The 15,909-nt window shown below is 39.5% G+C and overlaps 1 protein-coding gene across 7 annotated transcripts in view; it reads right to left on the reverse strand.

Annotated features, from left to right (window-relative positions):
- HECTD1 (HECT domain E3 ubiquitin protein ligase 1) overlaps positions 1-3,585 on the reverse strand; it is a 59,877-nt gene extending 56,292 nt beyond the window's left edge. For all 7 annotated transcript variants that reach the window (XM_014891320.2, XM_014891289.2, XM_014891281.2 and 4 more), the window contains exons 1-2: positions 3,447-3,585; positions 1,124-1,396 (exon numbers count right to left, since the gene is read on the reverse strand). In XM_014891320.2, coding sequence (XP_014746806.1) covers positions 1,124-1,263 — 140 coding nt within the window. In that variant the 5' untranslated portion in view covers positions 1,264-1,396; positions 3,447-3,585. The remainder of the gene's footprint in view (positions 1-1,123; positions 1,397-3,446) is intronic.
- Positions 3,586-15,909: the final 12,324 nt, after the last annotated feature.

The raw sequence follows: 15,909 nt of genomic DNA on the forward strand, positions 1-15,909 counted from the left end.
AAGCACTGTATAAAATTGTGCTCAATGCTCTGCAATTACTACAAATCCAAATTTTTGAGATGTATGAATTTTACATTTCCTGTAATAAATGTAGTCACAAGAACAGCTTCTAAGACATAAGTCCGAAAACTGTTTCCTTCAGAGCTACAAAACTAAACAGTGTAACAGACAGCTACTTTCTCAAACGGCTCTAAAATCCTAAAAAGCAGAATGTATCTGAAAAACACGAGCCATATTTTATTATGCAAAGTGAGTGCAATGAAAAAAATCATGGAAAGGAAGAGAGGCAAGAGCATGAAAATCAGGACTGAAGAAAACAACTACAAAAGTAAAAGTTGTGATAGCTTACACTTTCACTACCTCTGCCAGACTAGTGGTGGACTCTCACAGGAAGTAGTATAACACAAGCACAGCAACACTCAAGTAACAGAAGTGATTACATCAGCATTTTGTGCTGTGAGAAATATAAAAAGGATTGAGTGCAGGGTCTGTGCTATATGACATGTACAAATGCAGTTGAGAAGGAGAGTGGCATGAACAGCAACATGCTCCAAAGAAGGGGCAAAATATTTGTGTGAACAGTGGTTATTGTTTGTGATTTTTGCTTGGATTTACAGAACTCAAAAAAAGCTACTACATCCCTTGACAAAAGTACTGTGAGAATATGGATGCTTAAATATATCAAGGTGATTACTATAATCCTAGTTCAAAAAAAGTTTTTCTCTACCCAAAAAAAACCAAAACAAAACAAAACACCCACAAAAAAAAAGCCAAAAAAAATCACCCCCAAAAGAAAAAAGAAACAAATTGAAAAAAAACCCAAAACCAACAACCCTTCACACACACAAATCCACATCATTTAATTTAAATAAATGTATTAAGAGTTGCAATCAACTCCTATGTCAGAACAGGCACTGTGTATCACCCAAACAACACCACACTTTTCATCAGACAAGGGTCCTGCACGTGACATTAACAGAAACACTTGATTTCAGTGATCTAAACTGAAGTTCAGTTTGTAAAAACATTTTTGAGGCTAAAAGTTTCTAGGAATGTTAAATATTACATTCGGCTGCAGAAAGGGGAAAATAACATTCCACAAATGAAAGCCAGAATTACTTACGTTTCAAAACAGCGATCCACGTTGTCTGACATCAGAAGCAGCATGCAGAGCTGTTCCAGTGCTATTAGCTGCATATCCCTTTCATCCCCCTGCCCCATCTGCAGCCATTCCAGCAACGTGTCTGGATCCACATCTGCCATGGTTATTTATAAAAAAAAAAAGTCGCCTCCACTTCAATTAAAAAGTACCAAAAATATCCTTTAATTGTTGAAGCCGGACTACAGCACAATTAATTTCTCTCTTCAGTCAGCCTCACACTTTTACAGTTTTCACCTGGCAAGAAAAAGTAAAAAAGTAATCATCATCACAATCTTGTCATCGAACTTTCTGTATTTGCTCCTCTCTAAAATGTATACCATATCTTTGGGCTGAAATTAAGGAAATTTTCACATATTTTATCAGCAAATGGGTTTTTTTCCAAGGTTTGTAAGCAAGTAAAGAGTAATGGGTTTTGTTCTGTTTTGAGGATAACTCAAAATCAAAGCTAGAAAAATTGTGCTTAACCCTTTTATGTACTCTTTAAACTAAGAGAAAGTGATGTCTTGCCCATCCCCCTCCTTTAATACCACTTTATTATAAAGTGTTCAGTTTTATGAGAGATGGATTTCTTCCTCATGAAAATATTCAAATAAAGAAAGATAATGAATTTCACATTTTAAATAGAAATCCATAAAATAAAAAAAGGAGATCTTTGAATCTTTGGAGACCTTTTATGAATCCTTCACCTTTTAAAACAGCATTCAAAAGTAAGGAAAATAGGCTTTTTATGTCAAAGGATAAAAAAAAGACAACTTAAGAAATCACTTCCATTTTCAAGAGTTAGGAGTTTGTTGAGTTATTTAGGGACTTTCTGGAAAAAAAAAACATGTAATTTGTAGCTTTCCAAAAAAAGGGGTGAATAATTCAAATAATTCACATACATATAAGGAAAACAACATTACTTGTTGTAATTACTTGGTGTACATGCAAGATGAAGACAAAAAAAGTCCCTTTAAAACGTTAACATATTTTTGACATATGTGCTTGCTGTTTACTTCATGATTAACAAACAGTCAAAATCACCTGCTTTGCCTAAAAACACAGGAAACATGACTATTTTCATATACAAACTAATGGGTTACAAACCAATCCCTCCAAACTAGACACACAACAAAAATAATGCTATTTTAAAATACAGCTTAGAGAAGAAGAATTAGTTTATCAAACTCATAAGTAAATATGAAATGCTGGACAGTGTACCCACAAAAGGGGGAGGTGATTTGGAAGGAAGAAGCTCGATCTGGACAAAGTCTGCCTACTTGTTTACTTGCCGCTAATGAGTTAATAGTTAAAAAATAACTCCATCAAGGGCATGTCTACAAAAGGGAATCAGAAATTAGTACTATATGAAGAAACACACACTGAATCAGCTCTTTCACAATAGTTTCAAACTCAAAGATGTGACAGAAGTACAACAGATAGGATTTTTATATAATTTAAGACCATAATGTTACACATCACTCAACTACTGCTTGGCAGTTATATATTTGATATTATCTTACTCTAAAAAGTAATTTAATGTTAGTAATTCCATTTTCTGTGTTTTAAACAATGCCTATGGTTCTCCAAGATGGTTACAGACTGCATTTCCTGCTCTAATCCTATAGAAAACTACTTTCAGACAGTAAAAGTGGGATCGTATTATATGTATTCTACCTCTCTTAACTTAACACGACTAAATCGTTATTTCCGGGAGCGGGGAGAGGGGTGATAGCGAGAGAAACAAGAAAATCAAGAGACAGCGAAAGTGGGGTAAGTTCCCCAGGCACCTGCTGTTTTCACGTCCAGACAGGCAGTACAGGAACCACCGCGCAGAACACGGAGCGTGGCGAGCGGCCGGGACTCCGGGGAGAGCCGCCCCAGAGCAGAGGCCAGGCCGCAGCGCAGCTCATCCCGCGCCGCCCGGGCCTGCTCGCACACAGCAGGCGGGCCCCGGGCCCGCGCGGCGCTTTGGGCCCCTTCCCCACACGGCGCCGCCCGGAGCAGGGGAGGCACCGCCTCCCCCCCCTCGCCGCCCCCGCACGGGGCACCCGGTGGCGTGAGGGGCTCCCCGGCAGCGCCGCCCCGCTCTGCCCCCGGCCCCTCGCACAGACTTTCCGGCACCCGCCGCCTCCCGACCGCCCGCGGCTCCGGCCCGCTCCCTCCCGGCCCGACAGGCCCGGGCAGCGACGCTCGAGTTCCCGGCCAGCCGCAGGCCGCGCATGGTGACCCGGCCTGGCTGCTCGGGAAAGGCGCCGTCTCCCAGCGCGGGCCGGAGAGGCCCCGCACCACCTCCGCCGCTCACCTCAGCCTCCCGCAGTCTCCTCGCCGGAGCAGAGCCCTCCTCAGCGCCACTCCAAGACCGGGGCAGCGGCGCGGCGGCGGCGGCGGCAGCCCGAGCCCCGCGGCAGGCGGCGGCCAGCGGCATCCATGGCGCTCCGCCCGGTGCGGGGTGGGCGGGCGCGGCAGGAGTCGCGCTCGGGGCGGAGCTGAGGTGGCGGAGCGGCCGCTGGGGGCGCTGCCGGAGCCTCCGCGGAGAAGGGGCCGCTCCCGGGGGCCCGCTCCGCCCCGCGCCGCCGCTGCGGAGCTGCGGGCCCGGTCCCGGTTGCGGCCTGCTCGGCGAGGGGCCCTCCCGAGCCCGGGTGGCTTTTCCCTGGCTTCCTGGGGGTTTATTTTTTCATGATTTACAGGTCATTTTATTTCTTGCCCTATTGTAGTTATTGACTTCAATATCGTGTTCTTTACCTTTGCGGTGGGGCTTATACTTTTCAGGGGCCACTCTTGAAAACACTTTGATCCCCCTCTAGCACCTCCGTTAAAAGGGATTTGGTGAACGGATTTAAGCGTCGCAGTGCTGGGTCTTACAGAGGCGAGGTTTTAGGTTGCTCTTACCGAGCAGTGAGTTTGAAGCGCTGCAACTACAGCGTGTAGGTTGAGACACCTTTTGCAGTAGAATGGTCTGCTGCATACGTGCTGCAAAATGCTATGCAATTACCTTGCAAATGATTAAAAGACGAAGGAAGCAAACCGCTAGAAATTTAAAATGGAGGATTTTCAAAATAATTTCATTCTCTGTAGTATGACATGTTTTGCAAAGGAATTTAAGCTTATTAATATAAGTACAGTAAATAAGATTACTGTACATTTGAATGTCACTCCTACCTACATCATAGACATTTCCTGTAATTAGGAGGCTAAAACTACACACTGAACAAAAAGGCAATAGCAGTCATGCTTCGTTAAAACTTCCCAAATGCCAACATTTTTATTGGTCAGTGTTGTAATAACACCTCTAGAAAGTGTTATCTTTATTGGTGCAGGTTTTATTCAGAACACAAGGACAGTAGTTCTTTTGTCTCTGTTTCTGATTTCTAAGGCAGCTTAACCTTTCTGTCTTACCATATTACATCTCAGTTAACTGTGACTTGTTCCAGCCTAGCCGAGATTTACGTATGTATCCTTTGCCTGTGTTTGTCCTTCAGAGGTCAGGAAGACTTCTGATGTGCTTAAAGACACAAGGCAGTAGGAGGGCTGAGTCTACTGATTTTTAATGTAGAAACTTCGTCTTCTTTAACTTTTCACCAGTGCAGAAGCAGCAGAATTAGGCCAGGCTTGTGAGACCTGCATCTGCCAAGTGACCTTGCTCCTGTTGCATGATGCTAGAAAAGTTGCCTTTGCTTTTTTTGTGAAGAAAAATTTCAAATAGATAAATATTCTTATTTTCTTCTGAAGACCAAAATTTTGAAATCAAACATTTCATTCTTTTCTCATAGAATGCAGTTTCTGGTTCAGGTCTCTAGACAGATAGATGGTTATTTGTGTACAATATGAGGATATAAAAATACAGATCAATTTAGGAACAAAATCAAAAAAATATTGTCGTTTAAAATAATGATTCATGGATTTAAAGTACTATTAAACAGGAGTACTGAACTTAAATACTGGAAATATCTTTCAATTACATAGCTATTTCTAAAAGGAGAAACATAAATACTTCTATGTCCTGTTGCATGAATTGCCCAATTTCATATATCAATTTTTTTTTTTACTGAAAGAAGTACATTGAGTAATGCATTACAGCTTCAATCAGGAGTCAGGATCCTCTTTCATTCTGATACAGTATTTAAGAGTTTGTTAGTGATTTTTGTTCCTCGTTATGCGATTTCTTCTCACCAGAACATATCTGAAAAATAATGCTGACTAGATAATTTCTGCTTCATTGATTATATACTTCTTACAATATTTGTATATTCATCGACTAATTGATTAATACTTTTTTCACTTCCTGTGCTAATGGGCATTCAAATTATTTTCAACACTCTCTTTGTCAGAATACTCCATTGAAAGACAACACAGCAAGTGATAGCCCGGAAGTTACTGGTTCAGACTCCCTCTGTGTACAGCACTGATCCAGACTAGAACTGCCTCTTCAAAAGTGGCTGTTCCTTAATACTTACTAAGAAGGAAATCATTAGCAAGTAGGCGTGCAACTTAGCAGATAAGAAAAACATCAGAATAGCACTTGTAGTAATGGAGCTTGACTGTCTTAGCTACTTTGAAGAAAACCACACTGAGCATTGTGTGAAACTTGCAAAAACAACTCCTGTTCCCCGTGCTTGTGCAAGGTACATATTTTTCATTCAGTAGGAAAATTACCCAAATGCTAACACTATCTGGCACACACTTCATGTATGACCTTGGCCTAATCCCATAATCACTGTGTGTTTCTGTTTCCCCCTTTACAAAATAAAGATATAGTAATGCTGGAGTCAGAAATGTATTAGCACTTATGGAACTGTGAGTTGCCGAGGCATGTTGCTATATTCAGTCTTAAATAATGCCATATATTTATGACTACACTTGAGGAAACCACACGTGTAAGTGACTGACAATGCATTTGGAAATTAGGCCATATAGGGTCAACATAGATTGATCTTTTGAAGTGTCATATTGAGCAATGACCATCTTTTTTGCTGAGTATTTACCTGAAAATTAAAACCTGGCTATAAAAGAGAAAATGTCAGCACAGTTACTAGAATAATGTCAGGGACACATGAGCAACAGTAAAATATGCCACGAGGGTAGCAAGGATCAGGGATTGGGTTGCAGACACAGAGAGATTCTGAGACATGCTGTAAAGGACACCCCATTTGAGACAGCTTCTCAACAAGAAGACATTGCAGGTGTTCTCAAAAGCATTTAATTCTCTTTGAAAAGAAATCACTTTTGACTAGGATTCAGCAAAATCTTCTCACAATGGGAAAGAAAAACCTATGTGTTTTTTCACTAATAGCTCCAAGAAGAATAACATTTATTGCTGCTTTTATATTATATTCAGGCTGGTGTTTTCTGTATGGTTTTAGCTGATAGCAGGAGGAATGTCATGGTCACTCTTAACGTCACTGTGTGATAGTAAGGTTTGAAAGCTTCATACTGGAATCATTGGGCTTTTGTTACAGAAAATACAAAACTGACCAATAAGCAAGCTGAAATACACCTACAATTCAAACAACACAGGAAGACTCAGATTCCTTCATATTTTTTAAATTGATACAGCAACTAGAAGCCTGAAGAATAACTGATGTTTTTGTTAGCTATCTGCCTACTTCGGTGTACATGCCAAGTTGATGTTTTCAAAAATATTACTCCTCTGTAGTAAACAGATCAGAGGGTGATATAAGCAGACCCTGAACACCTCCATAAATTTAAGGGAGTAGTTTGTGCTGAAGACCAGGGCTGTGCCCAGTTAAATAAAAGTGTTAGGTTCTTTATGGATTATTTATTCTTTTGCTTTAACACTCTTTTCTCTGCCACCCACCCAATAACATAGCTGAAAACACTAAAAGTACCTACTCCTCCAAATCCAAAAGATTAATAATTCCATACATTTAATTTTTTGGATTAATATTATACTTCTAAAGAAAAAGTTACTAAATGTTTATTTACTACACATTTCAAAGCAATGAGTTCGTATTACAGAAGTTTCTTGCTATATCGAGTAAGATTTCGTTTTACAGAATGTGGCTATTTAACCATATTGTTAAGACTTTCTTATGGAAAACATATTTCTTTCATAAATAAAACACAGTTGTGAAAAGCTTTTTGGATTTAAATCCTCCTACGTTACCACAGCTTCTTCTCAGCCACTCCAGTGTTGCACAAGCCTGGGGAGCACAAACATAGTGTCAGCGTCTTGCCTTTCCAAAAGTACGTGGCAGCCTTTGGAGCCCCGGCAATCAGCAAACAATCCCGGGCTGCTGCACTGCGAGGTGTGTTTACGATGCGGCTCTGACGCAACCCTGCAGCAGGAGCCGAGTGAGAGGTTTCCTCTTTGGGAGGCCAACTCTTGCAATTACAGGTCCATGTGCTGAGCACACGAGCGGCGCTGACGCGATAAATATGCGAGTGACACGCTGGTGTTTACTGAGGTACGGGCTGAGTCATTGCTCAGCTGGGAGGACTCCTCCTCAGCCAGCTACCCTCAGAGCTGGCTACAGAAGGGCGAGTTTTTTTCAGAAATCTGCAAATACTCTGATATTATCTTTTCTTCTTTCTGAAATTACTGCTCACAATCATATGCATTGAAGTGTTTTTCCTAAGTAAACTCACTTATGTAGGTTTTTTGTTTGTGGAAAGCTTTTTATTTAAAATGTACTTTTTTGTTGTTCCAGGCTGAAGAGTGAGAAGTAAGTAAACTTTATATCAGTTAACTACTTTCTACCTCAGTTTAGTTTCACTTATATCACTGCTTTGGACAGAAAATAGAAATTAAGCTGTTCTTACTCATGTCCCTTCTACCTCCAACTGCCAAGGAGAAAGTGAGACAGACCATAGGCAAGAGTTCTCTATTTCAGGCTGCTAGCTCTACCCTGTCCACTGGTACCATAGGCAACAGCAATAAATCTTGATCCAAGACAAGTGCAAGGAAAGATCAGTGAGTGACTCAGATCACAAGACTTCTTACTGTTTTAATGGCACAGACTATGTTATGACTTTCTGAATCAGAAGGTTAATTAAGATTTGGTATTTGTTCCTCATAGTTCTGCTCTGTTGTTACAGGAGTAAAACACATGTAATCCTATCAAGCATTTGATGTGTCTCCCAAAACTCTGATGAAGTATTATGAATTAATTTGAATTATCTTTGTTGATGTGAAGACTTAAAATAAGAAGAAAGTGTATTTATCGCAAAATTATTCTTCTATATCCTGAGATTAAAAAATCCATCTAGAGTTTTATTGAAAATATTCTAAATTTTACATAATTAAAAGCGTACTAATGCCTTTTACTATTCTTGTCATGAAATTATGCCCTGTTCACCACCGTTGAATATCTTGACATGCAAAAAAGAAACAGTCTCAAGTTTCTAAAATCTGAATTTCTAGATTAGTTGCTAACTGAAAAGAGCTACATTGTTCACTCAAACCGGGAAAAATAATCAGAATAGTGTGGTGGAGCATGGCAAAATTCAATAATTGCACTGTCCTAGGGCACATGAGTCAGAAAAGAAGAAAATTCTATCATATACTACTGTAAATAGGAAAACTTTCTTGCCCCAGTGATGATATTTAGGAAAAATGGGGAAGTGGTATACATTCACTGATGGTTTGTTTGATCAGAAAGTTAACACTCTGAAATCTCAGTTGAGCTTGGACTTTTAGGTTTTTATGAAAGGTGCCATTCAAACAAGTTAAATCTATACTCTGTTTAGAATTGTTCTACAGATGTGAAACCAGGTTTCTGCGGATCCTCAAGTCTATACTTCTGCAAGGATAGAATACACATTCCTTGAGGAAAATATTATAGGCAATAAACTACGTACCAAGTTTCCTCCTCATTAATTTTTATTAATAAATGAAGATCACATTGTGCATATATTGGGATTTGCCCTCTACTGTAACCTTTGAACTTACTCCCAGGCTACAAACTGTATTAAATAGAACTGGCTGAAAATGGGGAACTGATTCTGCAAAGACAGAAGAAGGACTTTTCGTATCAACAGGATTGATTTTCATTTTCTAGCCATTGCTAGTGAATGCAGAAAATGATGCTGTGGGGATTTCTCCTATTTTCTTAGCTTTTGTTTTCCTTTTATCTCTTTTTTTAAATTTTTTTAACTTCCTTAAGAGAAATATTTTTTTAAAGACCAGAAATAACCTCTAAAGATCAAAGCCCCAGAATTTTTTCTGTTATGTTGAATGTAAAGAAAAGGATGAGAAACACGACAAGGACATTAAAAATAAATTGAAACATTCTGTTTAGGAAAGACCTTAGAAGAAGCAGGTTGTGAATGAGAAATTCATATGTCTCAAATGTCCTTACACTAGGCTGTGCTGGATTAAACAGCACTCTGGTGGGAGAAAGGATCTTCAAACACTATCTTTGCTCACTACATTTCAAACTGTGACCCAGGCCAAGTAAAGAGATCTTTTTGATCTCATAGTAGATAGCTTTGTGGTGGAGCTGCATTTTTGTAGGAGAATAAGTGGTCATGGAAGAAAATTGGTATAATTATCAGATCATTTGCCTAAGAGCTTTCAGTTAACTAACACAAACATAAGGAAAACTACAGGCTGTTTCTTTTTTTAAGTCATGGTTATTGGCACACTTTTTTAAAGTTTCATCAGCTATGTTTTAACTCCTTAGGACTTCAGAGACCCACCAGATGAGTAAGCGAGTAGAAGAGGAAAAATGATTCATATCCATTTTTCTTGTTGTACCCTACATTTTACCCATTTTGGACCCACTGACTTATGCTGGTAAAATTGAATATCCATGAACAGGTTACAGATTACTGCCACTAGTGCACAGGATTTTATATTTCAATTCCTGTGCCCCTGGCACCAATACCTCAAAAAATGAAGTCAGCTGTAAAGTAGTTCCAGTTCCATTCCAGCCCAAATTGCTGCAGCTAACTTTTAATATCAGTGTTCTGATTGCATTGACTCTTAGTTATATACAGTAACACACAAGCATTGTTTTATTATCCAAGCATATTGCATGAGCTTTTCCTATTGGTTCTGTGTTATAAGGTTATATTTTTGTACTGTAAAACATTAACTCTTTGGGGCTTTGCTGTCTGTAAAACTTCTGTGTAAACACTGGTCTCAGTGGACAGAGATAACTTATTAAAGTGATTAAGTATTGTATGTCAGTCTGCATCAAAGCAAGAATGTACTCTACCCATTTTCTCCCAGCCTTTAGACCAGCAGGCCAAATTATCTTTGTAAAGAATTGCCATTCTACAGATGTCAGTAAGGCCTCACCAGTTTGTGCCAGCATGGAATTGGGTTCAAATACTCATCCTGATTATAGGAGTTTAGCTAAAGTGAGTCTACAGAAATTTAAAGTTTTGTACAAGATTCTTAGCTGGCTTGACATTTTAAGTTGGGACCCAGACCCAGATCTAGTGGCAGTTCTATTCTGTTCATTTAGGAAGCAGCAAGCTGCAGATCAAAAGAGTACAAAGAACTGATAGAATTTTTGCTTGTGTTTCAGTGAGAAGCACCATTGAGATTGCCTCTTACCAGCTAATTTATAGGGAGCGTTGGACAGTTATTTTGATAGACAAATGTTATCTGCTTACAACATGTTCTCAAAGTAAGTGATGTTCTGCACTGACAGTGTCAGCAGTTATTTTGGGGAAGAAACATTTGTCTATGTCATTTTTGCAGTAGCATTTCACATACAAAAATTAGTCTATGTTCCAGTCCCTACTCTGACCCTGATGAGAGAAGGAATAGCCTGGGGCTGCTGAATCTTATGCTAATGATTCCCAAGTATTTCACAGTGGAGGACCGGTGTCATTGATAGATATTTTAAATATTGAAAGGCCCCAGTGAAAACTCAGGCATCACTGTACACATGAGATAAAAGACATCTCCACCTCAGAATTAACCATATACAGAAAATTGAGACAAAGGCTACAAAGCAGATCAGAGTAACATAATCGGTAGTTTAACTCCAAAGTCTACATATTAGTGGTCTCCCAACTCTATTGAGCTAACTCTTCTGGTTGTGCAAAGGAAGCCAAGAGGAAAACAGAAGTTGCTCTGCATTTGCACTTCCATATGGATCATGGCTGCAAGCCAGCCGGCACTTCCTGGCCATAGAGTGACCCATGGATGAGGAACATGGACTTGGAGGAAGGGATTCTGTCTCAGCACTGGAAAGAAAGGGAGCATAGGTGGAAGAGAGCTGGCTTTCCCAATGTCACACCAACTCAGGGCTTCTTTCCTTATCGGGAAACTTAGACAACAAATCAAAGCCAGAATCCAGCCCCTCTCACAGGCAGGGCTGCTAAGGTTGCCCAGTGTTTAGCAGTATTTGTAATTCAGTAGGAAAGCAGTAAGCAATGTTTTGAGAAAAAGAATTCATTACTGGCCACAGAAGTTATATGCAAATAAACTTGCAAGTTATCTCAAGCAGGTAACCTTAGGAAACAGGCTTAACACTGACATTTGGAGGTGAGTTGTGCCCTCCATAACAATATCATACCCCACCAATGTATGAAATTCAATCAGTAGGTGCTTGTGCATGTAAATGTGGGCAGAAATACACCCAAAGCACATTTGAGCGACTTCCTCCTGTGGTGTTAGCCAAGAAAGATAAGATTTCAGTGTCTGGTGCCTCATATACTTTAATAGAACTATGCTGTAGCAATAGAATATCCTGTTTTAAATAATAAAGATAGCAAGGATAATGAAGACTTCAAGATTGTAGCCCTGTCTGCTTTTCTTCTTGATAAAGAGTTGTGGTAGATACTGATACCCTGGTGTGTCCTAAAACGTTTAGAAACAGCTGCAAAATGATACAGTTTTGTGTCTCCTACAAGCTAAATATCTGACTCCTTACTGCCCTCCACTATTAACCTGTACTTAACTGCACCTAAGGTGATATTGTGCTCTGACACAGCAGTTTTAGACACTCCACATGGCTGCTTTAGTTGTGCAGAATTTGAAAGGTAGAGAGAGTTTGTGTCATTATCAACTGTATTCTGTAAATCACAGTTGACCAGAGACACAGTAGGGACAACCCAAAATAAGAGGATTTGACAACACCATCACCATTACCACACATCTGCATTCATTATTTTTAATGAAAAGGTAGCTCATTCAAATTGTACCATGAGGTACATTACATATTTAGCTTATAAAAAGAGAAAATGGCCCTTTTGGTCAGTATGTCATTAATTTGGTGGTGCTGATTCTGCATTAAATCCAGGCTTGTTTCCCTCCTCACTGTGCTTCTGTAGCTAAATTAATCAGTTTTTTTGCACTGGCAGGAGTCAAACAGTTCTAGTGTATGCTGACACTTCTTGGCTTAGCTCAGTGATGCTTTATGCTGTCAAGAGTAAGCACAAATCACAGATGAGAACTAAAAGCAAGCTTAATAATTCATATTAAAGGGCAGTCCTGCCAGTACAAGCTGTGGTTTATAAAAACATAGAATAGCAGAAGAAAAAATCATCCAAAACTAATCTATCTTGTACTACTGATCTGAAATATGCAAATACATTAGAGAAGGATTCTCTTTCTGATGGCCTTAGTTATACATAAGATTGACAATTCAAATATTAGAATTAATTTTATTAGTAAAAATTATGTAAATAGAAATTATTATTTCAGTATCACTTCATGGTGATGCTGTTGGGTTTCCTTTCAAGTAGCTTCTATTGGTAAAACTATCTGGCACACTCAATTTAAGTTCCTCAAGGCCTTTCATGTCAGATGTAGAGCATTCCTGATACTGAAGCAATATCTGCCCCAGCATTCCTTTGAAAGAGCTTCCCATTCACCATCCCCTTTCCTATACCACTAATATCAGCTCTCTGGTTCAGTTTTCACAGAAAGTTAAAGGATTTTTAAGGAAACACATTTTGGTCTCCAGAGTGCCTTAAATAAATTTCCAAAGTTACAGCTTACATGGAAAAAGTGGTTCATTGGGTTTTCCATATTTCAAACAGACCTCTCCCATCTCATCCTTCAGATGGCAGACATATTGTACCCATAAACTTCTATTAAGATGAAGCAGAATGGACAGGAGGGAGCTGGGTACCCACAGGACCCCACTGCTAAATACACTCTGCCACCCAACCCACAAGCTCCTGCTTTCCCTCCTGGCCCAGTAGGAACCCCTTGGAATGCTTCATTCAGGTCTGGTCATGGGGTTAGCAAGGCTGTGTCTGTGTGAAAGGGCAGTATAAACACTTCTCAAAAAAAAAACCTCTAAACCAGTTCAATAACACTGATACAGTATTTATGAAAAATGGTCTCCTGTACTATTTTTTTCTCCCCAGAAATTATGTCATGTCTAAATCAGATTTGCAGTAAATTCAAAATTTTCCTTGACAATGTGTCTTTTTTCCTCTTTCTCCCATTTTCACTCCTGACTAAGATTTACATGCAAAATTACTTGAAATTCCAGTATTTAAAATCAAGGTTTGGCTACCAAAAACATTTTGATTTTATTTAAATTGTGCTTAAGTGCTGCTTTCAGCTTTCAGAGCCATGAAATCAGAATGCTCTTTGTAGGATAACCTTAAGCTCAGCCTTACATCAAAGTTCAGATCACACCAGAAGATGTCTGAAGAAAGCAGTAAATGGTGGACCTACAGGGGAAAAAAAAAAGGCTAACACATTTTTCTGTGTTTCAATACTTAAACAGTTTCACAAACTCCAGCTTGAAAACCAAAAAATTACAGTGACTGATCAGCTACCAAAGTGAAAAAGATGAAGTTCATCTCATGACCACCCTTTGATGGATGTATCCCATCTGGTTTTGAGTCTAATCTACTTTGAAGAAATGGAGTAATGTGATTTTAGACCAGAAACAAACCAGGAAAAAAAAGCTTCCCTACACTTACCTTATATAAACATTTTACCATGAAGTGATAAATAGTCAGTTTTCTCAAGTTTAAAATAATATCAAATTTTTATTAAATTTTTTGACGTTTCCTGGGTTTATTTTATTTTCAGGATTCTGTCTTACTTGGTGCAATGCTTACCTTGGTACAATGTTAGTTACTGAGAATTTATTCACCAGTTCTAGTGGTCTAGTTAGTAGAATAGGAGCCAACACTGACAGTTCAGCTAAGACACAGGATAATCTTGGATTTTGAGATGAGAAAAGTTTAAAACCTTGACCACTCCACAAACATTATTTTGCCATGGAACAACTCTGTTATAAATACTAGTTCATTGGCCTTGCTGTAGCTGTGAACAAATTCAGAAGCTCTGATTTCTAGACAGCATTTGCTACCAGCTACTATTAGTACTTCTTAACCAGACAACCTGTACAGCAAGAATCTTATTTGCATGACAGTGATCCATGTGGCCTCAGTGCTTGTCTGCCAAGGTCGACAAGGCTGGCACTTTGCAAGTAACCAGACTTTTGTTTTGTGGGGTTGGGAAGGGGAGGCACAAACACGGACACAGCAGTATTTACTCTGGCACCTCCAAGCCTATTTATTAGTATTTTTAAAAAACAGTTTCCATCTCAGGCCTACTTTGTGCAGACTGTGTTATCAGCAGCTTCCATTTCTTCTTAACTGGGGTGTAAGAATAAGCTATAATTAAAGGTTGAAGGTATTTATTCTTTCTTCCCTGCCCTGAAGGGACTGACCTGTTGCCAGCAATTACAGGCAGCTGGCAGTTCCCTGGGATCACAGGAACCAGGAACCAGTAAGTGCACTCTGGTCCCGTCTACCTGCCCTAGAAAAACTCCTCTGCCAGAGAACAGAGGCACTTCCCAACTCTGCCTCTGCTCTGCCCTCTGAACACCCACCAAGCAATGGTCCTCACTTCCAAAGGCTACACACCCATTTAGGTCAAAATGCTAATCTAAGAAGAGTGGTGAAAATTTTGCCATTCAATTCACTCCTTATAAGCAATTTCAAAATCTGTAGCTGTAAATATCCAAAGCTCGTGGGCACGGGTGGTGTAACCAGTACTGAAAAGGCAATGGAAACCAGGGCGTGTGGCTGCTCTTGCAGCTGCTGAGTTACATCATTGCTAACTTGTCCTCCTACTTTGCATAATATATAACATTTTCCTTTTGTGTGTGTGTATAACAAGTAGTGCTTTCTGATGAAATTTCCATCATGGCAGTGGCTGTTTTCATGCTTTACTTGGAGACTGTACAGAATGCGATCCTGTTGCGGCAGCTTTGCAAATTTTAGTAACAGGTAGAGACTCCCAGTATTGTTCGCAAGTAACTGTGTTACTTTTTATAGTAATGTTGTTAACTTGTCTCATCCTGTGCTGCTACTACTAAGCATTTTGCTTTGATTTACATGGCTGGTTAGCAGTCTCTTCCTAAGTAATAGGCATACAAAATAGAACAGGAAAAGCTCATGTAACAGAAAATTGTGTGAACTTTACAAATCAGAGCAGTTTAATTTTTAAAATATTTTTTAGGATTCCAGTGAACTATTAAGTTATGATATTTCACACAGGCTCTTTTGAAGCAATGAATCAACAAGATGACTGATTTAATTATTATTTTCTTTACCTTCTTTTACTACCCAGACGTGTGTCTCTTGTTCTGCTTCCCCGTTCCTTCCTTTCTGTCCTGTCTTAATCCTTCAGCATTTGTTTGATTTGAAAAATCTCTCGAATGTTGTTGCTTCCTCAGAAGCCTTTGTATTTGCTCCTTTCCTGCTGTTTTTTCCTCAGAGCTGTCCCGTCTCCACAGCCATCTGTCCTGGCTCACTGGAGCACATTACCCTGTAGCATTTGTACCCAGCAGAAGTCACTCAGCAAGTCATGG

This window comes from Sturnus vulgaris, chromosome 6, assembly GCF_052056855.1.
Source record: "Sturnus vulgaris isolate bStuVul1 chromosome 6, bStuVul1.hap1, whole genome shotgun sequence".
NCBI classification, from domain to species: domain Eukaryota; kingdom Metazoa; phylum Chordata; class Aves; order Passeriformes; family Sturnidae; genus Sturnus; species Sturnus vulgaris.